This window comes from Clarias gariepinus, chromosome 22 (assembly GCF_024256425.1).
Source record: "Clarias gariepinus isolate MV-2021 ecotype Netherlands chromosome 22, CGAR_prim_01v2, whole genome shotgun sequence".
Taxonomy (NCBI): domain Eukaryota; kingdom Metazoa; phylum Chordata; class Actinopteri; order Siluriformes; family Clariidae; genus Clarias; species Clarias gariepinus.
Window position 1 is genome coordinate 21,117,315 of NC_071121.1, and position 26,979 is coordinate 21,144,293.

Here is a 26,979-nt window from a genome sequence, read left to right on the forward strand (position 1 = left end):
ATATAGGACTGCAATACACAGCCTTCGCTCCCCACGTACCTCATTGATCCTTGTCCACCTATGAACCTGTTCATCAGCTCTTCATCCTGTCTTGAAAGGTCCTGACCAGTGGGGACTGGGAACATCCCACAATGGAGTTGCTCTAGCCCACTTGTCTAGCCAGCACAATTTGGCCATTGTCATTCACTCACTCACTTGTCATCTATACCGTTTTATCTTGTATACCTGGTCGCTAAGGGTTTGGAGGCCCAGAGGTGGGCTACATCCTCTTACAGGGTGCACCATCATCCTTAGTGGGTTTCCTCCCTGTACTCCGGTTTCAGGGAGGAAACCGGAGTACAGGGAGGAAACCCACTAAGAAAGGGGAGAACATAACAGGGAGCAAACTTCAAGCACACAGATGCCAAGATGGAAATCAAACTCAAACCCTGGAGGTGCCAGGCGACAGTGCTGTCCACTACGCCACCATGCTGGAATGCCCATTTTTTCTTCTTCCAGCACATCAACTGCAGGGCCACGATGTTGACTTGCTGCCTGATGTACTGTATATCCCACTTCCAGGTGCCACTGTAACGGAGATGATCAATGTTATTCACGTCACCTGTCAGCGCACATATAATTGCATGGTGTATTTACTCGCGTGCGCGCTCCCGAGCAGTCGGCTAGACGCAGGAGCGCGCACATTCAGCCCTCCCCGTGCCTCCTACCGGCTAAACACACCGAGGCATGAGACTCTGTGACAACACCGCTGCGCAGGGCAACACACCACCACCGCCGCCGCCCCTGCTGCTGCTCCTGCTGCTGCTTTAAGAATAATAAACTATGCACCTGTAGGATTTATAGCGTTAATATAAGACTTTATACAGCAGCAGCCTGAGCGGCATCTGTGTGACAGTTTGTGCGTGCGCGCGTGTATGCGCGCGCGAGAGAGAGCGCGCGATCACTCGGGATTTAAGCACGGCGTTTAAACCGGAGAGGTAAACGGTTGTAGTCATGGAGTACGCCGATATTTTGCGGTGAAACGTGTTTTATTTTTCGGTTTTGAACATGTAAGGGAATGTCGCCGAATTCACGGGGCTGTTCGGTGTTGAGGAATAAACAGTAATCAGTCCGCTTTTGTTCCCAGCCGGTGAATATAAACACACAACGGCGGAAGATGCCTCATCCCGGTGAGTAACAGCACAGAACAACAACAAATAAATAAACACCCATTGGAGAATTAATTGCCATTTTCTTATATTTATGGCTGGAACATATACTCTCTCTCTTATATCAAGCCAATTTGGCCAATTAAAGGGTTAACAGGACACGCGCACGCGCGCGCGCGTGCACACACACAGAGAACAGTGCGTGTCCTTCCTGGACGTTAGACGCCTCTGTAACCCTGATGTAGTAACAGGTAGTCACCATCCATATCACCAGGTATCACTGCTTCACTATAACCATAACAACACCAGTCCCAATGTAGATGCATGTCCCTGAATAGCTCAGGCTTAAAGGTGCAATAGGCTGGTTTTTTTTTTTTTTTTTTTTGTATCCACTATGTATATAGACTATGTTAAACATGATGATAAATTTTGGTATAAACCATAACTTTAGAACCAAAGTAAAATCTTCCCCATTTCGGAGCAATCCGGAACCAGTATTAGCGTTTGTAGGTGTTTGTCTCATTGTATGTTGCTCTGATCATGGCAGTGTTCCAGGGGTGGAGCTTTGTTACCATGGCATTGTGGGAGGAGATTGAGGAGTTCAAAAATCGTTCAAATGTCAAACCTAGTAGAGCTCTAACTAGATGCTGAGTGGTAGTAAAAGGGAAACATGTCAAGAAGAAAGTGTGTATGGAAGTACAGTGGTACGCCTGCGTATGAACGGGGCGTGAAGATCAAAAATTAAGAATGTTCACATTATGAAAAAATGTTGCAAGAAAAAATATTTTGCAGAGAGGATGAACCGAATCAGGCCAAACACCGGCTTACGTGCGTACGTCCAGGGGCCATGCAAGACTCGTTTACGTCAGTGCAAAGCCAAGCGAAGCAAGTTTTTTAGCTGGTTTTTATTGTATTTTGTGCAGTGGTTGTAGTGTTGGAAATTGGTAATATTGGTAAGTCTTTGGCTGGCTGAAATGGATTATCTACATTTATTATTTCCCATGGGAAAATGCATTTCATAATAATTTTTTTGCCTTAAGAACTCGCCTCCGGAACGGATTAAATTCATATGCTGTGGTACCACTGTACCAGATAAGAGACGAAGAGTTCAAGGCATGATCAGGGAAGGATGTATTCCAAGTTTTAAGAAAGGCTTGTCTGAAAAATCGTCTGGGAAGATGAAGGAGAAGAAGACCTACATTTGGCGGTAATATAACCAACCTACTGTAACCTACGAAGAAGAAAAACAACAACCCCAGAGAAAAGAGTAAAAGAGTAGCAGTAATGCAACTTGACAACTGCCATAAACCAACAAGATTGTTCCTAATGCACCTTTAAAGGAGTCAGCAATTCTTATCCTGTACACTTTTTTGATTTTTATAATATCCTATGTCAAATAATATCATTGTCTGCCACAGCAGATGTCCATTCTGACCCAATCCAGTGTTTGTACCCAGCCCTGGCTGTGTAAATGAGCAATAATAAACTATTACATCTGTCCATTTCATTCCATTAATCTACAGGTGTTCATGCTTGATGACATTTTAGATTAATATTGGTCAGTTTGCCAAGTTGTTAACTGTTCATGTAAACATACTTACTGACAATTAAGCAGAGCTATGCTTATAAAACAGTAGTCCGTTTAAATGGCCTAGTTGAGCTATTGTCCCATTATACAAGCATGGTGGGGGGATGGATTTTTTTTCTTTTCTTTTTTTGAACAAAGTATATTTTTCCCTTTTCCACCAAAGTAAACCAGGTGCTAGTTCATGTCTGGTGCTAGTGCCGGTTCAGAGCCGGTTCATTAGCGAACCTCCTAAGCACTGGCTTTGTTACTGGCTGGAGAATCACATTAGTAAATGTCCGTGTACGTCCCTACTTTCCCTCCTGCAATTCTTTCCCGGCAATGACCAAAAAAAAAAAAAAATTGGGGAATTTCAACATGGCTTTGCGAGCAGTTCTCCTGGCTTTGCAAGTCTACTTTGGAATCAAACCATCATTACTAAAAAGCATATGTGCTGCCCATTGCATTTTGAATCCATTTCTTTCTTTTGTGGTACTGTAGGTTCAGCACTGCACTACATGTGACTACATTACTCCGGCATAAACATTAAGCCACAAACTTCCACTTGGTTGTAATAATCCTGCCCCCGAGCCACTGACATAAGTCATTCTTTGTTTGCCGCCATGGAACCGGTTTTTCTGTCCGAGGGCCGGTACTTTCTGTCCTAAAACAAAGAACTGGTTTTAAATTGACTGTACTCCCGGTGGCGATATGCCCCCTTTCAGCTTGTTCGCACTGTACTCCTGGTTAACATATTACGGCACAGACCAAAGTAATCGACACCAGTTAGCTAGGGGCAACCTGGTAGTGCGTGAAGGGGCAAAAATATGCACAACTTTACAGTGCTGTATGTTTCGTACACATTGTGTACGCTTGTGTTGTTCGAAAGCCTTGACACTGTTGCTGTCGTGTTGGCGGTTTCTGCAGGTCTGCTGTACGTTAGGAATTGTGGAGCACTCGCAGAGCGCCTAGCTCTATTTCCAACCGCGTTATCTGGATGTGCTGTTCTGACTTTGAGAAGTTTGTTTTAGTATGATTTCTCAAAGTCAGAACAGCACACCTAAATAACCCAAATAAATGGTTAAGAGATTTAGAAAGGACTGTTGCACCTTTAGGCATTATGCTTATTAAACTGTAGCAGTAATACCTTGCGATATGGATGGTGACTAAATGTGTTGGAGATTCATTTTAAAAAGTTTTTTTTTTTTTTAATGTAAACATGTTACTCTCGGCTGATGGCTTTGGTGCAGCAGGGGGTGTTTAGCTTCAGGATTGTCTTAGAATTCAGTGTTGCTATCGTATCTGAATGCTCTGCGAACTGGCAGGGGACACGGATCGAGTAACCACATGCTGCCATGATCTGTACCATGCACAAGTTAATATTTAATGACTCGATTCAATCTGGTTCCTGTGCGCTTAAATATAACACATGACTCTTTAATACGAGTCAACATAAAAACACACTTTGGCAAAATTGAGCTTTTATTTAGTTTTTTTCCGCACAATGCTTAATCAATCCTTTTATTCACACGTACAACCCCCATAGTATGTTTTTTGTCAGGAGAGGAATCCCCCCACAACTCTCTCCTTTTTTTTTTTTTTTTTGTCTTTGCCAACCTCCAACCCCAGTGTCGCGCTGTTGTTTTCATTCACACAAACGTGCACACATTCTTCACACCCCAACCCCCCACCCCTCACAACCTGTCTCCCTCGCTGTCTCTGCCCTGATGTCCCCTCTTTCTCTCCACCCATCTTGCCGTCTGGTCCCCTTTTTAATCAAGCTACCTCCCGTCTCGTTTCGAGGCTCCCGAAATACACACACGCGCACACACACACTGGTGTCCCCTGGCTGCCACTTTGTCTGCCTCAGTAAAATAGCCGAGCCGGCTCTCAAGCCTGGAGGATTAACGTGTTTATACCCATGAAGTGAGCGAGGATATAAAAAAAAATGGTGGGGGACAGAAGTAGCTAGGGCTCGTCGCTGTGCAGCTCTTGTTGTGTTTAGTTTTTCAGAGCTCTGTGGGAGCAGACGACTGTGTGTGTGTGTGACAGAGAGAGATGATATGAACCACGCTGAGCGCTTTACTGTGCCTGGGTACATTATGAGCTGACAGAAGCCTCACTTTAAACCTAACTAGTGCTCTGGAGAAACCTGTGAAAGACTTGTCTCTTGTAAAAATGATTTAGAAAAAATGTCAGTCATGCCATACAGGTGTATTTATGTGTAAGGCATGCTAATCAGTTTTTAGACACACCCATACATTCCAGTGTCACTTGTTAATTTAGACAGGTTAGGTAGGGATGAGAATGTCATACTGATCATGTTCTGTAAGCAAGTCATGCATGCATCTTTTATTTATTAATTTTTTTGTGAAAGAAAATTCCCTATTTGTTTGCAGTGCTTAAAGTAGTCCTCACTTGTTTAGCTTATTGAAGAAATTTGATATGGTAATAAGCTCTCATGTTTTATGTGTTGGCGAGGTGCACACGCAAGTGCAGATCGGCCTGAAAGCGAGAACCTTGATGTGGACGTGTACTAACTCCGTGCCGTGCCTTTTATGAGCACTCCTTGCTATGAGGACATAAACAAATCAGCCCCACTTTAAACACAAACTTCCGCCTCAGTCACATGCTATCATTTGTTTCTTTTCCTTTTTTATGCAGACACCTTTGTTTCTAAGGCTTTCTAGCCTCTGAGTTTTCTACTAATATAGATATATAACGTGATGTATCTATCTAAATGAGAGGAAATACAGGAGACGTTGTATAGAAAAAAAGATTGATAGATTCATTATGAACTATAATGTCGCAAATCTGAGCATTGCATCTATAATTTTAGTGTCTTTAGTAAATTAACCAACACCATTTTTGGCAACATGGCAATCTCGCAGCTTCAGAGTTTGATCCTGAGCTCAGGTTACTCTTTGTATAGTCTTTATTGTTTGTTTGTTTTTGCATGTTCTCTGCCTGGCTTCCTCTAGGATCTCTCCTAGCCAGTAGGTGCTTGGTCCTACTGCCAGATTGTGGACTGGCATTTCTTTCTGAGTGTCTCTATGCCTTTCTCCTGGTGGTCTGGATCGAGCACGAGCCTGGTTAAGTGCTTACTAAAAACGAATGTAGTAATAACCATTGAGTATCGAACTTATGACACCTCACATTGCTCTGGAATCTAGGTGGTGGAACTTCTTCTAGATGTCCGTACAGCTGAGTCACTGGCGATCTTTAAACAACGGCTAAAGACCTATCTCTTTCTTATTTATTTGGATAAAACCCATGCAAAAAAAAACCTCCTTTGCAATAGTGCCTGTCTGATGGTGCATCTAGTCGGTACCCTAGTGAACCAGTGTAAGGATATATTTATTGATGGGAACATCAAACACTTATGTAAGTCTCTCTGGATAAGGGTGTCTGCCAAATGCCAATGTTGTAACTGGAGCATGGTTGAATTGAAACTCGCAAGCATTCAAGGTGCTGTTCGTATTAATGACCTCATAATCACAGGACAGAGTAAACAAAAGTGTGGCCTTGTAGCTGGCTCATAAGCATCATATTGCATTACCAATGGTAACGGTAAACAGATTACACAGTCAAATTGTCATGTTGATAGAAACAAGACGTGACCATCATTAAAAAAGTCTCAATAATAAATATAACACAGTGAAGTGTTTTCCTATGAAACATCAGTGTGAGTTGTCAGTAGTATTGTACAGGTTTCACACTGAAAAGCCTAAATAAAACCGAAAGGAAAACCAATGTAGGTTTCACAGACGCAAATCTTTTACAGATTAACAGGAACAACTAGGCTAGAAGAAACATGAAGGTGAAGCATGTTACTGGAACACATTCCTGAGTCATTATTATCTGATCAATCTGTGGGCTTTTGATTTTAGATCCATTCTTTTAAAATTACATTCAACAAAGATGAGATTAGGAAGCAATGTGTTGTGGGGTTTAGTTTCTGTCCGTCTTTATAAGAACACTTGAGCAAAGAAACAAATTCGTGGTTTTGGTCACGATTTGACTTCACCACTTGAGCTCCATCTGCGTGGCAGGTGATGAACCAGGGCTTAATGACTGTTAGACTTCCCACATGTCCTTAAGCAGCACACGCCGGATAACTTGCATCACCCACTTGTTTGCGAACAGACTACTTAATTTGCCACACTACTTAATGCCCATGTGTGCTTTATTGATTTTGAATCTCACCTGACTATCTTTTTGTGTGTGTACTGCCTAGCCTTGTGGTTTGTTTGCTGTAGTGATGGTAATAAAAAGCAAAACTTGCAGATCTATCTGTACTATATATTCACTTTGTGACACATAAAGGGCCACAGTTCTGCTCGTGGCATCAGTATAAACCACTCGTGGTCATAGTCTGTGTGTTATTTGGTGTTCAGACTAAAATCACAAATGCATTCATCTATTCATTCAATGAGTTGTTTGCTTTGTAATAGAAGAGTCTGTCATATTAAATGATTCTGTAGACTGGACTAGACAAATGACTTTGCTTTCACTTTCCTCTTTACTGCAAGTGTGTATTTGGCTGATTTCACATACATGGCTGTTAAAAAAAATATTTGCAAAATATTTACTTTTTTTTTTTTAAATATCTGTCAGACTTTAATATTGGACAGACCTAAATGAACACACAATGCAGTTTTAAATTATTTTATTTATTATATAGGGGGAAAAAACTTGTCCACTTCTACCTAGCCCTAGGTGAAAAAAATTATTGCTCCTAATCCTAATAATTGGTTGTGTCCCTCTTGGCAGCAACAACTGCAATCAGGCATTTGCAATAACTGGCAATGAGTCTGTCAGATCGCTATGATAAATTTTGGTCCACTCTTCTTTCCAGAATTGTTTTAATTTTGCCTCATTGAAGGGTTTTTGAGCATCAACAGCCTGTTCAAGGTAATGCCACAGCATCTCAATCAGGTTTAAGTCCAGAGACATTCAGAGGTGGATTTGCTGGTGTGTTTTAGATATTTGTCCTGCTGCATAAGTGCTGATGATGGTGAACATTCTCCTTCAGGAATTTCTGATAGAGCGCAGATTTCATGGTTTCATCAATTATGTCAAGCCGCCCAGGTCGTAAAGATGCAAAGCAGCCCTAGACCATTATATTACCACCACCGTATTTAAATATTAGTATGATTTTCTATGAAACGCTGTGTTAGTTTTATGCCAGATGTAACAAGATTTTAAGAAGTTAACTTTTTGAGCTCCTGGAAGAGTTGTCATAGTGCCCTAGTCATAGTACTTCTGGTAGGCCGGCCACTCCTAAGAAGGTTCACCACTGTTCCAAGTTTTTTTCCATTTGTGAATAATGTCTCTCACCGTGGTTGACTGAAGTGCCAAAGTCTTAGAAATGGCTTTGTATACCTTTCCAGACTGATACATGTCACTTACTTTATTTCTCATCTGTTCTTGAATTTCTTTAGATTGTGGCATGATGTGTTGCTTTTTGAGATGTTTTAGCATGTCAGAGCGGTTCTATTTAAGTAATTTTTTGAGTCAGCATTCAAGAAGTTAAAGCAGGAATCAGGCCTGGGTGTGGCAAGCAAAATTCTCAGCTTAAAACCGAAAAATATGGTTAATCACAGGTCATTTATGATTTAGCATCAGGGAGGCAATTATTTTTTCACATAGGGCCAGGTAGGTTGGGACAGTTGCATTTTGTATTTACTTATCTATCTGTTTGATGATCTTAATCAGTGGTGGCAAAATTTTTTGGGGGGCGCAAACAAAATTTTAATTAAACTTATAATAATCGCCTGTAAATAGCCATAAGAAGTAAGTGTAAGCTCGGCCATGATCACTTGACTGCTGCTTAATTAGAATATCAGGTTTCTCTCATATTTAGCTGGCTGCCACGTCAATTACTACTTAACACATTAACTAACAATCTTCTGATCTGCTGTTAATAAGACTTGTTGAGAATGATCAAATCACATAAGCCCAAATATTTGAAAACGATATTGATTTGCTAAGAACAAAAGTGGTAGGGTTCGGGGTAGTTAAAGGATGCTATGAAAAAAATGAGAACTCTGCCTCAAATCACATGCTTTTCAAAAATTGAAACTACATAGACACTCGTTTGTCCGGTGCCCTGGATATATCATATCATATATCACATATGATATATCTGGTACACGAACACAAATGAACGTATTACAGTTTAGATTTTTTTTTTAATGGTAAATAATTTATATTAAGTACAGTGGAATATTGTGACTAAATGACTTTTATTTTATTATTAAAATAATTATTTATTATAGTAAATAATTACATGGTAAAGTAGCATTGTTCTTTGCCTAACTTTAAGAGGGCGGCGCCCCTGCACCCCTTTTTGACTGGCCGCCACGAATCTTAATCATATAAGTGTGACAAATTATGTACACACATAATGTAAAAAAAAAATAATAATAAAAAAATCAGGAAGGGGCAAATACTTTTTCACTGCACAGTATGCACATTGAGAAATTATTTCTTCTCTTTTTCTTCTGTAGACTTGCAGAATGCCTGAGGTGCACATGGCAGATTGAGGATGGTTACTGGTCATACAGAAGGATAAACGGGATTTGTAGATATGCTTTATACACATTTCGCTTCTCCTGTAAATTGACTCAATTTTTAAATAAATCAGTCGTGTTTGAACTGTTTGTACTGTTTAGTGGGAAATTCTAAACTTTCATCCGTGAAGGAGAACGAGACAAGCAGAGTAGAAAACCGCATGCTGTGTAAAAAGCTTTTTAATCAATATCTTTTGTCTTTCACATTAATGTTAAGTCAAAGCGACAGGCTGCCACTAACCAAATTCCACTCACGTTTAGGAAAAAATAAATAAATAGGAGCAAATGTGTGCAGAACACGTGCCCCTTAAAACCTTGCATATACAGTATCACAGTATATCAATATGGCAAAGTCGCATGATCCTTTAAAGGTCATATTGACTACAGTCTAACACTAAAGCACTAGTTTATACTTTCTATAGAATTTTTGAATTTATTGCTTCTAAAAATTTAAACAAGGCGAATAGTTAGTGTGCCTAAACTGATTCAGTTTACACGGCTATCCATGTACAATTTATCCTATATACTGTAGACGCAAAATTGACATGTCAGATGATTTTCCATATTTGTTGTAATATAGGAGACAGAATATAAGACTGTTTATTTGTAGAAAGTCAAAGCGTATGATAACCTGGCTGCTCATGTTCACAGCCATTAACGATTAGTTTGTTGAAGCACCTCTTGCTTGTAATTGAATCTTCTAGACTGAATAAGTGTATGTATGCACTTGCGATGGACTGACACCCTGTCCAGGATGTACCCTGCCTTAGTGCCTGAAATCCCTTGGAAAAGGCTCGAGGCCTGTAGAGGATAAGTGGTATTAAAGAATGAGTGAAAGTGAATTTTCTAGTATCTTAACTCGAGCCTTCAGTCCCAGCTGAAAAAGACTGTAAATTGTAACCTGTAACATGACACTTCCATAAAATGATGCCTTTAATGTTATGCTGTGCCTTGTTTGCTTGTATCTTGTTGCGTAAGATGTGAATTGGCTGCTGTTACATTACAATTTCGCTTTGTGATTCATAAAGTACTGTTTCTATCTTACATCACTGTGGGTATGGCATTCCTTAGATTATGTCTTCTTTTTTTTCACTGAACATACCTTCTGCTGTTATGCTCAAAACATTTTATCTTGATCACATCACACCTCGTACAGTACTTCCTGTATCGCTTTAGTCCAAGGTGTCTTTTACTGCCTTTACATATTTTCTGGAGACAGGAATAAAAATGGATTCAGTGATGTATTGTGATTATTTAGTGTGGCAATTCATGTAGCACAAAAACTCCCAAATCTTATTTGAAATATATTTCTTTAATTTCTATTTATTTGTGTTTGAGGTGGTGATATGTTGCTGTTCCTCTACAACCCTGCAGGTGGTGTGTTCTTTAATATTCACACATTGACAGACAGCACATAATTCTGTGTGTAGGAGCAAATCATTTGATAAGATTCTTTAGAATATAAAAAAAAATATTTTTTTTTTCTCTCTCTCTTTTTGTTAAAAAAGAATATATATAGATATGTGTATATGTGTGTGTGTGTGTGTATATATATATATATATATATATATATATATATATATATATAAAATCTAGATATTTATAAAATCGTAAAAATACAGATCGAATCGGGTATAGTGTAATTCCCATGCCTACTATTTTCCTGCAAGCCAAAATATCTAGCTTCCTACCCATATATTGATGGGTTAAGATTAAGCTGCAGTGTTGCTTTAAGATGGCACCAGAAACGCCACACAGACATTTTAAAACTAAACCGAGCCACTGGCAGGATAAGTGGCTGTTACCTTGTTTTTTAGAAAACAGCATGTTTCTGGCTATAGTTCCAGCTGTAAAGCACATCACAGGTTTATATTAATCCAGTCAACATGCTTAGTTTCTATAGCAACAGAACACACAAAAAAAAGAAAATTCTTGAAATCTAACAGTAACAAAAATATATTTGAAAAGATTGTTAATGAATGAATAGATGATTGCTGGATATATTTGTGTTATTATGCAATGTTATTGTGCGCACTTTAACCAGTTCTATTATTTAGGTCAATACAGGGTGTAAGTGCTACAGGTGTTGGTTACTATAATTAGCCCCTTTGTCAAGCAATCATCCGAGGTTGCACACAGGTCAGCCTGATATGAGCTAAGCTGTCAGCGTGGAGCACGGAGGCATGACTGCCTCAGACAGATGGACAGCCACAGTGTAGAGATTTCATCAAAGGGGAGAGAGAAAGAGACACACGAGGGGGTAAACAGAGACACAGAACAGACTGTCAGAGGCAGACAGTAAAACCTAAATTAGATTTAGGCTGCTTTTTTATGGCTAGATTATTGCTGAAGTGGTGTGTGTGAGAGAGAGAGAGAAAAGCGCTGATTCAGTAGAAATAATCATACATATATGAGGCAGCAGTTTTTAATGGACTTGAACAGCAGCGTGAATACTAGTGTAGAATGTTTTTAGGTCATAGAAAAAGAGATGGATGCTAAACAGCATGCAAAGTCCCCAGAACGTGCACTGAAATGTGAATGAAACTCTCAGAAACAAAGAGAATTTACTTGTAAATGTGAATAAGGAAACGTTAAATTTAAATAAAGAGCTTGCCGTCATGCCCGGGGACTGAAATACTGCTGACCAAGTTTAATATTCTTATTTATTTTATGTTCCCCTGACAATGATCCATTGCTTTTACTTCAGGTCAATTTTACATTTCCACTGCTTATGAATTATTGACATCTAAAAGGTTTTAACTGCTCCATCCTTTTACAAGAATCATCATCACAGCATTTGCTGCTTTTATATCAAACAATGTACTTCACCTGCCTTTGTATAAACCTGTGGTCCAAATCCTATAAGGGTGAGTTAAAAAAGTATTCACACCCCAATTACATTAAAATCTCTGTTGGCGCCACTGTCCTATGTATCAGTGCTGTCCAATCAAGGCTACTGTCTCCCCAGTCACTGCTGTGCAGATGTGAATGTGTTACATCAGTTCATTTGTAACTATGGTGCGAGCAATAATGAATGCCCTACTTGTGATTTGCTTGAAAGAAACGCAGTGTGCAATAATTAATTTTTCTGTGGTCTAAGGATATATATATATATATATATATATATATATATATATACACACACACACAACAGCTGTGCAGTTGTGGCTCACAGCTTAGCCTTAAACATTTTTTTTATTGGGGGGATATCAGAGCTTCTTGGCAGATGGGCAAAGTGTATAATCAAGGAGAGTATGTCGAAAAAATTATGTAGTTGTTTATTTATTCTTTTTTAGAAGTTAATTTGAATAAATTTAGCAGCCAGAGTGCAGGAAATCTTTGCTTTACCCTCATACTTGTAGTTTCTTAAGAAATTTCTGATAGGTTCCGACATGATATTGACAGCCCTTATTGAGAATTCAGCCGTATAGGTGCCTTGGTGTGCTCCGTACAGTAACATGTGTGGTGTCAGGCTGTGAGCAGTGTCGTTAGGAAGTGTATGCAATGCAAATGGAAGTGAAAGGCTGTCTGCTGCAGGTGCTAGAAGACCCTACCTTTTCACTCCCAGAACTCTGCCGGACTAGCATTTGCGTCTAAACAGGAGAGACGTAGACTCGCTGAGCGCTTAAGGTGATGATTTGTAATCGACAGGCCTTGTGTGTTATATAAAGTGCGAAGATCTGCTGAGTCATTATTGATGAGCTAGTTGTGCTGTGTGGTTGAGATGAAACTTCTTTTTCTACTTTTTTCACTAAGTGGTAGTCTTTCTCATACCACTGCACTGTCAAATGCTCTATTCAGATCAGTCTTAATTTAGTTATAACAGCAACGTCGACAAGAGCGCCATCTGCAAAGTGTATAGCAATGCTTTAAAAAAAAAAAAAACATTTCAGGATGTGCTGTATTTGGGAAGTATTCCACCTTGAGATATTGACATATTTTTTGTCTTTATTTCATTTATTACAGATTTTGCGTTGTATATTCTATAGAACCGTCTAAGCATCATTGATTTCACCTTTACAAAATTTCTGGTTAAAGGTTGATCAATATACTGTAACAATACAGACATGTTCATGGACACCTTCTATATTGTAAAGTTTTTATTCCTTCTTTTTTAGGCTTTACCTGAAGCTGTCCTTTACACCAAGGTCCTACAAGGAGCTACATTACTTGGATTTTCAGCTGCTTAGTCTGTATTACATGACTGTAATGTACATGAACAGCAAGTAGGAGATGGATAGAGGAAGCATACTGATGTAAATTCTGACATAATCAGGATACACTGGCAGGTGTTTTCGATGTTTCTTTGAATCAGACCATAAAAATTAAATAAAGAAGCCAGAGGGAAGGAGCTGTTTTGTCATGGCGACCGATCCAGGAGAGCCCACCGGCACAGAGGAGTCGTCTGGAGAGAAACCTGATGGCGAGAAGGAGGAAGAGAAGAAGTGGCAGGCAAACCAGACAACCAGCCAAAAGGAGAGCAGTATGCCAGAGAGAGAGGCTGGACATGAGGAAGCCTCGGTAGCCAAAGCAGCAGAAATTGCAAGAGAAGGAGAAGTCGGCGAGGCACAAGAGCAAACAGCTCATCCGAAGCGTGAGAACAAACGCTTCTTTCGGAAGAGTGTGGAACTCTGTGAGAAGGATGAGCTTGTAGAGGAGGACGGCCTTCATAGCATTCCTCATTCTGAGCTCCATGACTCAGACTCTGTCTTCAGTGCTGGAACTCATGTAACCGTTGATGGCAGGCATGGCCTAGACTTGGGAAAGGGTGTCCCCTCAGTACCCAGGCTTAAGGGAAAGGAACGTGAGTCTGAGCAGGAGGAGGAGGCTGAGATGAAAGCAGTCGCCACATCACCTGGTGGCCGCTTCCTTAAATTCGACATCGAGCTTGGCCGAGGAGCTTTTAAGACGGTTTATAAAGGCCTGGATACAGAGACGTGGGTGGAAGTGGCTTGGTGTGAACTACAGGTAGGTGCTGTTTTGGAATAATATTAAAGTACAAATTGATATTCATGTTCTATCTATCTATTTATCTATCTAACACAAGTTTTTGGGTGATTTTCTTTTTTTAATGATGGTATAAAATTTGAAATTTTGATTTTTTTTACTTGACTGAGTGAAACTATCAGTGTTTAAGAATTTAATGACTTTGTGCAGTGCAGTGCAGATGGAAGGAAGCATCTGTCTAATTATCCAGAAAAGAAACGATAGTCCAGCTGTACATGGCAGCATTATACAACAAACCCAACTTTCGAGTATTAACAAGATAGTCGTACATGTCTAGTACTGTTTTTAGTCATTATGTTACCATTAGCTTGATTTGAGCAAGCCAACTCTGTTTTTGTCAACATTCTGAGGGTAATTTCCAAAAGCATTACCTTTCAGATTTTGGTGGGGAAAAAACACCATAGATGTTCAATCGATCAATAGCAATATCTCTAACCAAAAAAGATTTGTTTCAGGGGTGCCTGCATCAAGCAAAGAAAACAACTAAGGAGATTTCTGAAATGATTGTAATTGGGTTAAGGACTGTCTATCTGTCCAGCACATAACTTAACCATCAACATGGAAGTTGACTGGAAATAAAATCATGATTGACTATGATCAGAGATCACCTTGTTTAACTCATGTTGAACAAGAATTAAAAAATCAACAGTATAAATCTATGTTTAATAGTAAGTGTTGGAACAATTTTACATTTAGTATGTGACAAAAACTCATAGGATTGGGACTAAACAGCTATGTGGCCACAGAAAATCTGGCGAAAAAAGGGCTACAGTTCAGTTTGCTGTTCAGTTTGCTAGGGTGCATAAAGATTGGACTCTGGACCAATGGAAAAATCTCATGAGGTTTGATGAGCTAAGAGTGATCCTATTCCAGAGCAGTGTGTGCATCAGCATAAGAGGGAACCTCTTAACGTGACGGACCCATCATGGATAGTGGGGACTCTATAGGCCTTATGGAGGCAGTGTTATGATCTGCTTCAGTTGGTCTAATCAGGTTTAGGCTCAGCAACATTTTGTGGCAATAAAATAAGTCGATGATGTTGGCTTGTGTATTTTTTAATTGTATGTAATAACAGTTGATTTTAAAAAGTAAAATTGTGTTATCAGCTCAAAAGGCAGCCATGAACCACTTAAATGATATCTTAATCTGTCATTTTTGGACTGGTTTCAGCTGTATTATGTTTTTCTTCCTAAGCGCTCCAGTCCAGTTAGAATGAATCAGAATGCTGTTTCTTGGGACTTGTTCAGGGCCTGTTTGGAGAAATCTTAGCCTCTTGTATTCTTGTTATTCTTTCGAAACACTGGTGCGCCCTGAGACGCAAAGAGAAAAGAGCTTCAGAAGTGCAGTTGAATAGCTCCATAGTTTACACATCGAAACTATCCGTGGGAGCACAGAGTGGATACTACTCGGCGTGCAGTGCAGAAATTATGTGGTCAGCACAGTAGAGCTTCTGTCTTTTAATGTAGACTTGTTTGTCTGTTGAATGCGGCGTGATCCACAATACACCATATTTTCTAGGAACGCCTTCGATTCAGAATATAGAAGCTGTGGTTTACAGTCAGAGTATAAATGCACACAGCTGGTTGTGAAAGCATCTGTATCGCAGTAAATTATCAAGTGTCCGAACTGTTCAGCAGTTACGTCAGCTAATATAAGCTCATAATGTCTGGCCTGGTTAGTTATTTTTTCGTCAACATAATTAAACATAATTCTTCAATATGTATAAAAGTAACAATAATACTTTCTGTATAAGAATTTCAATAGACAATTAATTAATTAGTTTTTAAAACAGTTAGCTACAAAGTATGTAATGTAACCACAAAACACTAGTCCTAAAAAATAATTGATGGTTTACATATTTAATGTTGTTTACAAAGACACGTTTCAAATATGATCAGAAAACATTTTCAGAAATTAGCCATAGTTAAAAATGTCAAACTAAAGATATAATTACGAGCTACACAACTTTGCATTGTGCTAATACTTATGGATTAATTAAGCAATGGCCCACAAAAGTGCTGTTGTACTGAATATCAGCACGGCCATGATATCAAAGCCCTGCTGATTTTTGGCAAAACAGCACAACCTCTAGCCAACACATATCCTTCTGTGACTGGTTGAAGTAACTGACAGTGACTGGTGGAGGTGGAGACCATGTGCTAGTGCAATTAACAGGGATAAAAGTATTTTTTTAATTCTTACTGCTACTATGTAGCCATAGCATAAGGAAAATAAACCATGGAGATAAGAAACTTGCGAGACTTTATATTTCCACTTTCAGGGGTTTCCAGGGTTGCATCCCAAATAATGTTAAATGGAAAGCTAGTGCACTGTTTAGTGTGTAAGTTAGAATTACTTGTTCACCACAGCAAGTAGTGCCCTTGATCAGGGAATCAGCCTTGCATTATAATCTATACATGGAAACAATGTGGCAAGACACAACCTAAAACAACACGAATGGTACAAATGGGTAATTCAGAACACCTAGAATCAATAACTTAGGAGAAAAAGTGTTGTTTATGATGACTGAATATTACCAGATTCTGTAATTCTTGCTGAAAGTGTTTCTGTGAAAATGTTTTGAATGTAGGTTATTCCAGTACTGCGCACAGTACCGTTCTACTTTCACCTAAGAGTTAGTGTAATTAACGACTGCTAGATCACTTGTGATGTGGAGTGATGGATATAGTTAACATCCCTGTCAGTTATTCTCTATACCACCGCTCATGGTATGCCTCTCGTCCAATCAGGATATTTCGTTGGAACTAACTGCTTTATATCTGTGTTAAAAAAAAAACAAAAAAAAAAACGTCACTAACAAAATAGTTGTGGTGGCATGTAAAAAGGGACTGGAAAACACTGACTGGGGAATGGAGGAAATCAGAGCATTTCCACTTCGGTTTTTATTGTGTATGGTTGGTTTGTGCACAAGGCACAGTCTGTCATGTGATTGGAGCTAATTCCACACTGTGGCCCTGGCTAATCTCTGCATTTGAGTGCCAGGCTCCATCATCCAAACCTCCCCCCCCACCAGTTCAGCCTTGACATAAAGCTTAACCAAGTCATGAGGGAGAAGATTTAACTGTGAATCTGTTACACCCTTTAAACTGTAAAAGTGACACTACACTAACAGCGTTAACATCAATAGCCAAAATGTACAATAGTAGATGATGAAAGTCCTTCTTTAGGATTAATTCTCGAGTATTTAGATTAGTCACATTGGTCATAACTAATTTAAGATCAAATTTCGCTCGCTTTGTCACCAGATCTGTGCCTTTGTGTCCCATACTCGTGTGACAGTTTGTTTGTGTGGATGTGTTGTAATGGGTTCATCAAATTTAAGCTTAATATTCTGCTGTGTATGAATATTTACCATCATTTAATTTCTTTACAGCATCTCCATGAGGTATTACAAAACAAACAAGGCAGACCTCACATATGATTGAGCCTAGGACCCTAGGAAAGCAGGAAGAAGCTTAAAAAATTATTTCCTTGGGCATCTGTGCTAGAGGTGATTTTTGACTCTCACAAAATAAAGGTTGACTGACAAGATCAGGTTGTACCTGATCTGACACGATGGTCTAGTGGTTAGCACTGTCGCCTTGCACCTCCAGGGTCCGGGTTCGATTTTCTGCCATGTTCGATTCCTGCCTGTGTGCATGGAGTTTCTCTGTTTTCCTTGTGCTTAGTGGGTTTCCTCCAGATACTCCAGTTTCCTTCCACAGTCTAAAGACTTGCAGCTATTAGCTGCCAACAGTTTATTGGCGTCCCCAAATTGCACGTGTGTATGTGTGTGTGCCCTGCAATGGATTGGGACCCTGTTCAGAGTGAACCCTTCCTTGTCCTCCAAGTCTCCTGGGATAGGCTTCAGGTTCTCTGCGACCCTAAATACAGGATAAGGCGGTATCTCTCTCTCTCTTTCTCTCTCTCTCCCTCTTATAAAATTACATTTGTGAACCGTGTAACAAAAACAGCACTCCATTCTGTAATCAATAAAAAAACTATGCACTTGCATAACAGTGTGTTACCCTTCAAAAGTAGATTTGCTCAGGGTAACTTATCGATACTACAGTGTGGTACACAATTCAATTCTATTGCTCTAGGTCTTGTATTTAAGTAGGGCAACACTAACGTGATGCTGTATTTTGCCTGAAGGCTAATCAAAATGCCGGCGCTCAAATGACACAGATGGACAGGAATTTCAGCTTAATATGTGAAAAACAGTTGAGCACGAAGGAACCTTGAACTAAAATACAGCCTTTCGGCTTTGTCGTTAACATGCAATTTGTAAAAGTGAAGCAGAACTGCAGATGTGGATCTTTATCTGCTCATTAGTCCTTCAGTTGAGTAATAAGTACCTTTGCATCCGAGAGGCATGGAGCACTGACCTTTATGCAGACTTGGATTAATTCATTTTTTAATCCTGTTTTACATATGATGTATATTAGTTTTGTTTCAGTTATGATGGAAACTTGGCTCAGCTGTATGTATAAATTAAGCTATTATAAAATTTGAGTGATAAAATTTTGAGTGATAAAATTTGCTTGCTTAAACCTGTTTCAATTATGTTTCAAGAACCATACATGAGATACACTTGAAACATTTGCTTATACGTTATTCTCTGCACTCAAGTCTGTGCTCATGTCTATGTAGATTTAAAGTACTGTGCAAGTCTTGAGCCTCTTTTCATTTTTTCACATTTAATTCAATTAAATGACATAGAATAAATAAAAAAAATGGAAAAAAATGTGACAAACTGCAAAGGGCCCAAAGATACAATTAGAAAATTTCCCCCTCATTTCCTCTCTTGTCTGTTACAACCACTAAGCGTTCAGCCTCACCAGTATACTATTCATCGGCCTGATGATCTGTCATCATCTGCACCTGTTTCTCTCTGGTTGATGCCTTAAGTTAGTTGGTCCCAGATGAGCAAGCCAAGGGTGACAGTGGCAAGGAAAAACTCTTGAGATGACAATAGGAATAAATCTTGAGAGGAACCAGACTCAACATAGAGTCTGGAATTACACTTAATAGTGATAGAATTACACTTAACTAATGCATGTACCAATGTTTCTGTATGTCTGTGTCTCTTCTAAATTAGCTGCAGATAATATAAGCTGAGGACATAGCCAAACAGAGAGACCAGACCCAGTATTAATTCCTGCTCATTGTGTATCAACTTCAGCAACTTCTTGGCTACAAATAAATTCACCAAACCTACAGCACTGAAAATAGACTGGGATTAGCTAATAATAATTCAGTTTGAAAGGCGAAGAAATGAAAGTTCCCATTGCCTCAGCTACTTCTTTGGCTACACCTAAGTCACCGCCTGCATGTGCTTCGTACTAGCATTTAAAGCTTTTACTGCAGAACAGGTTACTGGCGCTTGACTTGCAGTGTGAATTTTCCCTGTGGTGCAGCGGCTTGCATAGAGGTGTGATTTATACCGTATGTATGCATTAATAATAAGTGTTGTAACATTTACATTGTTGTGCATTGCTTTGTGCATATGTGCATACATGCATGCAGGTACCTTGCCTGGGTTGTCTAGTTTGAAATATTTGTGCGCGTATGTGTGTGTGTGTCTGTGTGTGCTGTTCAGTACATGAGAGGTGTGAGTGAAGTTAATTAATGTGGGTGCCTGTTAGGCCGGAACAAAAGCTCTGCATAGACAGCACAACCCATGCAGAAAGACAACTGGCTGAATGCATGTGACCCAGATCAGACTAGTCTGGCACAGTTCAACCTCTAATACAACATATGCGAATCCAGGTTTAAACACAAAGCATAGAGCAATGCTCTGGTAGTAGGTTGGAGGTATCCAGTGGGATCCGTAAGGGGTCTATGAGTTTGCAATCAAAGTTGTATTTATGATTGTGTTCTTATCATGTGTTAATAATGTTGTGTTGTTCTCATTTTCTTGTCTGACAGAAGTGAAACCTGCTCATCCACCTCAAGGTTCAATAGTTTGTGCATGACAAGATGCTTTTCTGCTCAACACAGCTGTAAAGAATGTTTATTTGAATTACTGTAATCTTTTTATCTTCTTGAATTGTATTTAAAAAATGCAAGGATAGAGGTGTAAGATTGTGAGACAGACATCATCTTAAGAAATGTCATAGACCATGCCTCTGGGTCTATGATAAAATGTAAGAAAGCCTGTATTCATTATAAATAAGATTCAAGGAAGAAATGTCTTACATAATGCATTACCATATCTTATATCCTATATCACATCTTTTTATATGGTATTGTCTAATCCTATATCTCATCTTAAAGTTTCACTACCTAGTCCTAATTTTAAATCACACTTTTTGGCGTGTAAAATGCCATTTTAACCAAGTCCTTCAACATGTCCTTCTGTGTGCCAAATAACCACTTTTCATTCAAACTAATGAAATCACAATGCTAACCAATAGATTAGAATTGCTCAGAACATCTGAATTATTTCTGTATAAATATTTTATATCTTCAGTGAGTGGTAATTAGGATGTTGCGGAATGATGAATGGAACGATTTTAGTGTGTATTCTGACCTCAGTTTTAAAGGCAGAATCTGTCTTCTGTTTTTGACTAGTGTAAGAGTTTTCTTTTTTTTTTTTTAGAAATACACTACTGCTCAAAGGTTTGGGATCACTTTCTAACTCCATGGTCGTCCTTGATTTTAATTTCTTTCTACTTTGTAAAGCATTGCTAAAGGCCCTCAAAATACAAAACAATCTCCTTTGAAAAGTTGATGTTGAGAAGCATCTGCTACTCATGATCTGTAAAGCCTTCATAATGGCTCTAATCCGAGATGCTGCTTTTTAATTGGTGATTTTTGAGACCGCTAACTCTAAATTAACTTCTTCTCTGCAGCAGACATAAGTTTTGGTCTTGCTTTCCTGGGAAGGTCTTCATGAGAGCCAGTTTCATCATGGTGCTTGTAATTAAAGCTCATCGCTTCATCCTGTTTACAGGGTCAGAGGGCCTGGAGCCTATCCCAGGAGACTTGGGGCATGAGGAAGGGTACACCCTGGATGGGGTGCCAATCCATCTCAAAGCATACACACTCTCATACTCATACTATGGGGATTTGGCAATTAGCCTAATTGCATGTCTTTGGACTGTGAAAGAAAACTGGAGTACCCGGAGGAAATCCACCTAGCACAGGGAGAACATGCACTCCATGCACACAGACTCGAGGCAGGAATCAAACCCGGACGCTGGAGGTGCAAAGCGGTAGTGCTTACCGCTAAGCTATCGTGCCGTCTTCAATGTAATTAGTGTTGTTATTATTTTGAGTTGAATCCCCATGTCTGCCTGTCTTTTTGTACAGCAGAATTCTCTGCCTAACTTGTTATTACAAAGAAATAAAATTTTGTAGGGTTGAGTATCTTATGGCTTGGTTACGCTAAGTTGAACTTCTTTTGTCATCAGCCAAAGACACTTCCTGTTCGATAATAAGAAATGTATCACAGATGGGAAATCAAAAAAGTAGATTGAATAAAGATTAGGTTTTCTCTTTAAATGACTCCAGCGCATTAAACTTCATTTATAATGCTTTTATGGTAAATTATTCAGTTTAGATTTTATAATTAATATCTATTATTATATGCAGGTATGTGTTTACATTAAGCTAGTAGCTTATTAGATGAAAAAATCCAACACATAACTGTTCATAACAGAGGTTTTATTCAATATTTTGATTTCGCTTATGGTGCAAGTTGAACTCAGGACCAAAAGTTTAAATACATTTTGTCCAGCAGTCGGATTAAGACACGCTCACAGTTTGGCGCATGCACAGTGCGCTGTCAAAACTTACGGTTTCTAATCTGGGACAAAACTGTTCATAACTTTATCTCTACTCACCTCCTTGGCACAGGTTTAACGTCAGGCAAATGCCAAGGTACTGCCATTAAATTTTCATTAAATTTTGCGTGTTGCTGTGAGAAAATCTGGCTGGACAGACATACAGACAGAAAATTACTGTATGAAAAATCTACTGTAATAAATGTAAAGATATTATTGTACAGACAAAATTTATTCAATTAATTTATATAAATTGTTAGCAATTACATAACTCACGGTAAACAAAGATCCATCTATGCTTTTTTTGGTTGTTTGTTAGTTTCTGTTGTTTTTGTTTATTTCAGTTTTGGCTTGTTTGTTTGATTAGTCATGTATTATGGTAATCTAATCCTGGCAACCAAGTGCTAAATTACTTAGGGACACACACACACACACACACTTTCACTCTGGATGCTAGTGTAGAATTGCCCATGCTGGTTGATATTATGTTGCCTTCACTACTGTAGCTCGGTTAATGTGGTTGTAATGTGAGCTTCCTTCACTCCTCCTTTTTCTTCTTCCTGAAAAACCCCCGAAGACATATAGATATGCAGTGATGAAAGGACACAATTAACTCTGTGATCCCCAAGGAGCCAGGCATTCCATTAAGCCTGAGTGTTTACCGTGGGAGTGAAGATACAAGATCATATTTGAGTGAAAGGAGGAAGTGCGCAGAACTGCTGAGTGCACAGCACTCACATTTTCCTCTGGTTGTCTATGTCTGAGCCAGCACTTTTCGAGCACACCTGACCAACATGGCTCAATCAAATGTCTTGCTAAACATGTTGTTGAATGATGGTGTTACATCATACGGATGCTTAAGGATTGTCTGTGCAGCTGTGGCACATGCATAGTCACTAGGGGCATGGAGTTTGTCACGTTTCAAAAACACTAGTCATTGGGGTCAAAGGTACTTTGTAAATTAAGTATTGAGTAAGGAATTAAAAAGCAGCAGGATGTGCTGGTGCAGAAGGCTAATCAGCAACAAGGTTATGTGATGCAGCCTGATGTGATGCAACCTTCTGCCCAATTAAATTAGAAAATTCATCAGCATGGTTGTAATACAATCCTGAACCTAGAGGCCATAGTACATTGCCCTTCTTGAAAGCAGTAAGGAAGGAACTGATCTGAGCCTTGACCTCTTGTGCTGTCCAGGGCAGAAGTTAATGTGGAATTCACCACGACACAGTGGATGAGACATTGGTGGGAACTCAACGAATCACAACACAGGTTCCGGCATGCTCCCCAAAGAGCCCTTTCTCTCTGCGTACCTATGCATGCTGCTAATCTTAAATAGTATCTTCTTCTATACTCCAATAATCTCCTCGCATATCCTAGGTAGGAACCTCGGATTAGAGCGCACGGTCATGAAGTAGACAGGGTTAAGGGCTTTCTCAAGGGCCCAGGAGTGCCAATTTGGTGGAGCTTGGGATTGAACATCTGAACACAGGATTTTTAACTATGGTCATTTTCTTCTGAATTTGTGAATCAGTAAGTTGCAATGTTCTGATCAATCTGTAGAACTTTTTCCTCCTGTATGCATGTACTGTAATGGTACTTTTTGATCCAAACCGCAGCCATTCTTTCATTAGACCGGGTTATTCTTCTGTCTCAGTGTGGACACAGGATGCTTCACTGTTTAAACGGAGATTGACCGACTGGGTGAAGAAGGTCACAACCACAACCCACAAAAAGGCTGCATTCATGTTCCCCAAGCAGTGTTTCATCCTTTCATGGGCTTTGCTGAGAGATTCTAGAAGTTCAACATCACCCTTCCTAGTGGTGTGAGTGTGTCAATAATCTCCAAATATTTTTACAGATGCACAAGATAACCACCGGTTTACAAGGTCATTGTTAACAACTTGATGTTACCTCGTGTACACTCTTGAACTCTACTGTATCACTTTGATGAAGGCTTTGGCATGGTGTACACCTGCACAAGAGCATATCCAGGTATCTGTATATTAGATGCCAGTACTGGAACCTTTGTTGCATATTTTTGAGACTTTGGATTGATTCAAAATGGACCGTCTTCCTGGTCCCTTTAGAAAAAGTGACCTTGGACATTTTGAAATGCTGCTTATGGATTTGTGTCACGAAAAAAGGACCAAATGACACCAAATCATTATTTTATATTTAGTTTAAGGTGTCATTCTTTTGATAGTGGATCAGTAGAGCATGAGAAAAATTTGTTGTTTCAAGGATGCGGTTTTAATACAACACTCAGTTTTACTTCCAGAGTTTCATAAAGCCAAAATTTTGGGTTTATTTTTTGGTTGTTTTTTGTTCTAGTGCTGTTTTGTCATTTGGGCAAGTTATTGTCTTAAATGTGTGAGATGTGTCACATCTTGATCGTCGTTGGTTAATTAGGCTTCTTTTCACCTACAGTAGCAGCTTTGTATTTTGTCAGTGATTTAATACATTTGATACTCATTACACTACAATTAAAAACATTTAACAATATTAAACTAAGAAGATTAATGAATCTACAATACAAAAAAACAAAAAATTAATCCTTTTTTTTAAATTTTTTTTTATAAATTTCGTACAAGACGATTCTTGAATTTACACAATATGATCAAGATAGTTTTCTAGCAACCCAAATATTCTGTTTTCCCAGTAGCTTGGTTAAATAGTGTGGCTTGGTTAAATGATTCAGCGTTATTCACTCAGAAGAAAATGCTGATTTGGGTCTATGAACCCTTTGGTGTTTGTGAAAAAAAAAAAAGATGTTTGCACACCCTAAGTGCAAATAAAGTGAGTATTGTAGAAAATTGATGCTACTTGTTTATAATCGTTTTGAAGAATTTATCAAAAATGTTTACTTGAATTGACGTTAGTTAAAATGCTAGCCACTCATTATTATTATTATTATTATTATTATTATTTTTATTATTACGAATTACCACTCAGTATGGATTTTATTTTAACATCGAGGGTATCGTAGCATTGAAAACCTAGCTTCTGCCTAACCAGATGCCATAAGCTCATTTGTAAGCAAAGATTATTGTATCCATTACAAGCATGGCCTAGCTGCCTTACTTTAGTTTGTTGGATTGATGCTGAGCCTTTTTTTTTAGTTATTCAGTCTTCTATTGATAGATTCAGTTTATTGGATTGATGGACCAGTTTTCATTCAAAATCGATTCACACATTTCAAATTGTTTGGGTAAACTTTTAAATGTTAAATTGTCTAAAATTGACACATTTCTTAAAATATGCCATAATCTTTAAAGTAAATGCAGTTTGTGAGTGGTTAGTGCTCTACCACCACATACTGGACTGGAGTATTGTGCAGAAGATGCAAGCAAAAAAAGATGATCGCTTTTTGTATAAGACATGACATTTAAACAATCAACAACCTAAGTTAACTAGTATTGAATGCATATTAGCAACTTTTAGTAGTAATAAATTGAATCCTGTAAGAAATATAACTGCTTCGGACTAATTAAACAGTGCTATCGATGCCCAAAAATCAAATGCTTTATAAATCTACCAGGTCTAGTTGGAGCAATTACCCCTTTTAATTGCCTGAACTAGAACCATCTTCTGTTATCTTGGAAAAGTGCCTGATTGCACAGTGTGTGTTTAAAAACTAATGTGTTTATGAACACCGTCTCTGCACAAAGTGACATTTTAGAAATGGATTCCCGCTAGCTTTTAAAACTCAGTGCTTCTCCTGCTTTGTTTCTACAGCCAGGAGGTGTAGCTGACGTCAGAGTGACGCACGTCATTCAGGGGTCTGTAGGCTGGTCATGAGCAACTCATGTGACCAAGTAGTTGCATTCAGTATGCAGCCTAATATATTCCCTTATTATGTCTGAGAATGTTTGAGATATTTTTTCTTTATACCCACAGATCCCATACAAAAGGCCTCATTGGCATCCTTCTCAGCATGTTTCTCTCCTACTTTCCCCTCTTTTTTATTGCTCATTCTTTCCATTTCTTGAGGTAAAAGGTTAGCCCTTCTTTTCTATTCTGTTTATTCATCTTACCAGGGCAGCCACATTTTTTTTCTCCAACCATTACTTTAAGTGCCTGATATGTAATCTAATTACAGATCATTTTAAAGCAGGGGGCATAAGGACTTGGATACATTTGAAAATGTCACATGGATTTGTGGATAAGTGGCAAGTTCTCGATGAATCTGGTCTCCAGAAATTTTGCCAACGTTAAGTTAAGTAGTAGTGGTGTCTACGGTGTCTAATGATGTTATTAATGAATAGTATAGTATGCATGAAAATGTTTGTCACATGAGACTTCAGGTGAAAAAGATTAATAAACAATACTTCAGAAGACAGAATGCCGGGACAATACCAATGGACATGCACACACACAAAAAACAGACACAGAGACACCGTGGCGGATGCAGACATAGCAAGGAGTGTTCCTGGGAAACCACATGCAAAACAGATGCACAGACACTAAGACGACATGGGTCATGGACAACCTTAAACCCAACACACACTTACTTACACTGGGATACCTCGGGAGCGCTTCCTGACCTACCAGGAAGCATAAAGATGCAATAGGAGGCTCAGGATACATTAAAAATAAAACAAACAGAATAGTGGAAACTGTAAGACACACAAACACTACTGTACATTGAAAAACTGTACCACTGCTTCACCTGGATGTAAACCGAGATACTATAAACACAAAGTGGTTTGTGTTAAATGCTGTTGTTTTCACACTGACACACTGACGAGCAAAGCACATTTCAGTGGAGGTCAAGGAGAGAATAAGGAGCATCAAAATATTTCTGGACATTTGTATGTCTCAAATTGCTACCTTAGTAAACATATTATACTCAAGTTTACATTGTTTCTAAACCTATTTATTTTAAGGGATTTGAA

The 26,979-nt window shown here is 38.9% G+C and overlaps 1 protein-coding gene across 6 annotated transcripts in view; it reads left to right on the top strand.

The window, feature by feature from the left end:
- The first annotated feature begins 774 nt into the window (after positions 1-774).
- The window catches only part of si:dkey-151g10.3 (serine/threonine-protein kinase WNK3), a 56,400-nt gene continuing 30,195 nt past the window's right edge, over positions 775-26,979 (top strand). For all 6 annotated transcript variants that reach the window (XM_053482879.1, XM_053482881.1, XM_053482882.1 and 3 more), the window contains exons 1-2: positions 775-1,169; positions 13,406-14,255. In XM_053482879.1, coding sequence (XP_053338854.1) covers positions 13,650-14,255 — 606 coding nt within the window. In that variant the 5' untranslated portion in view covers positions 775-1,169; positions 13,406-13,649. The remainder of the gene's footprint in view (positions 1,170-13,405; positions 14,256-26,979) is intronic.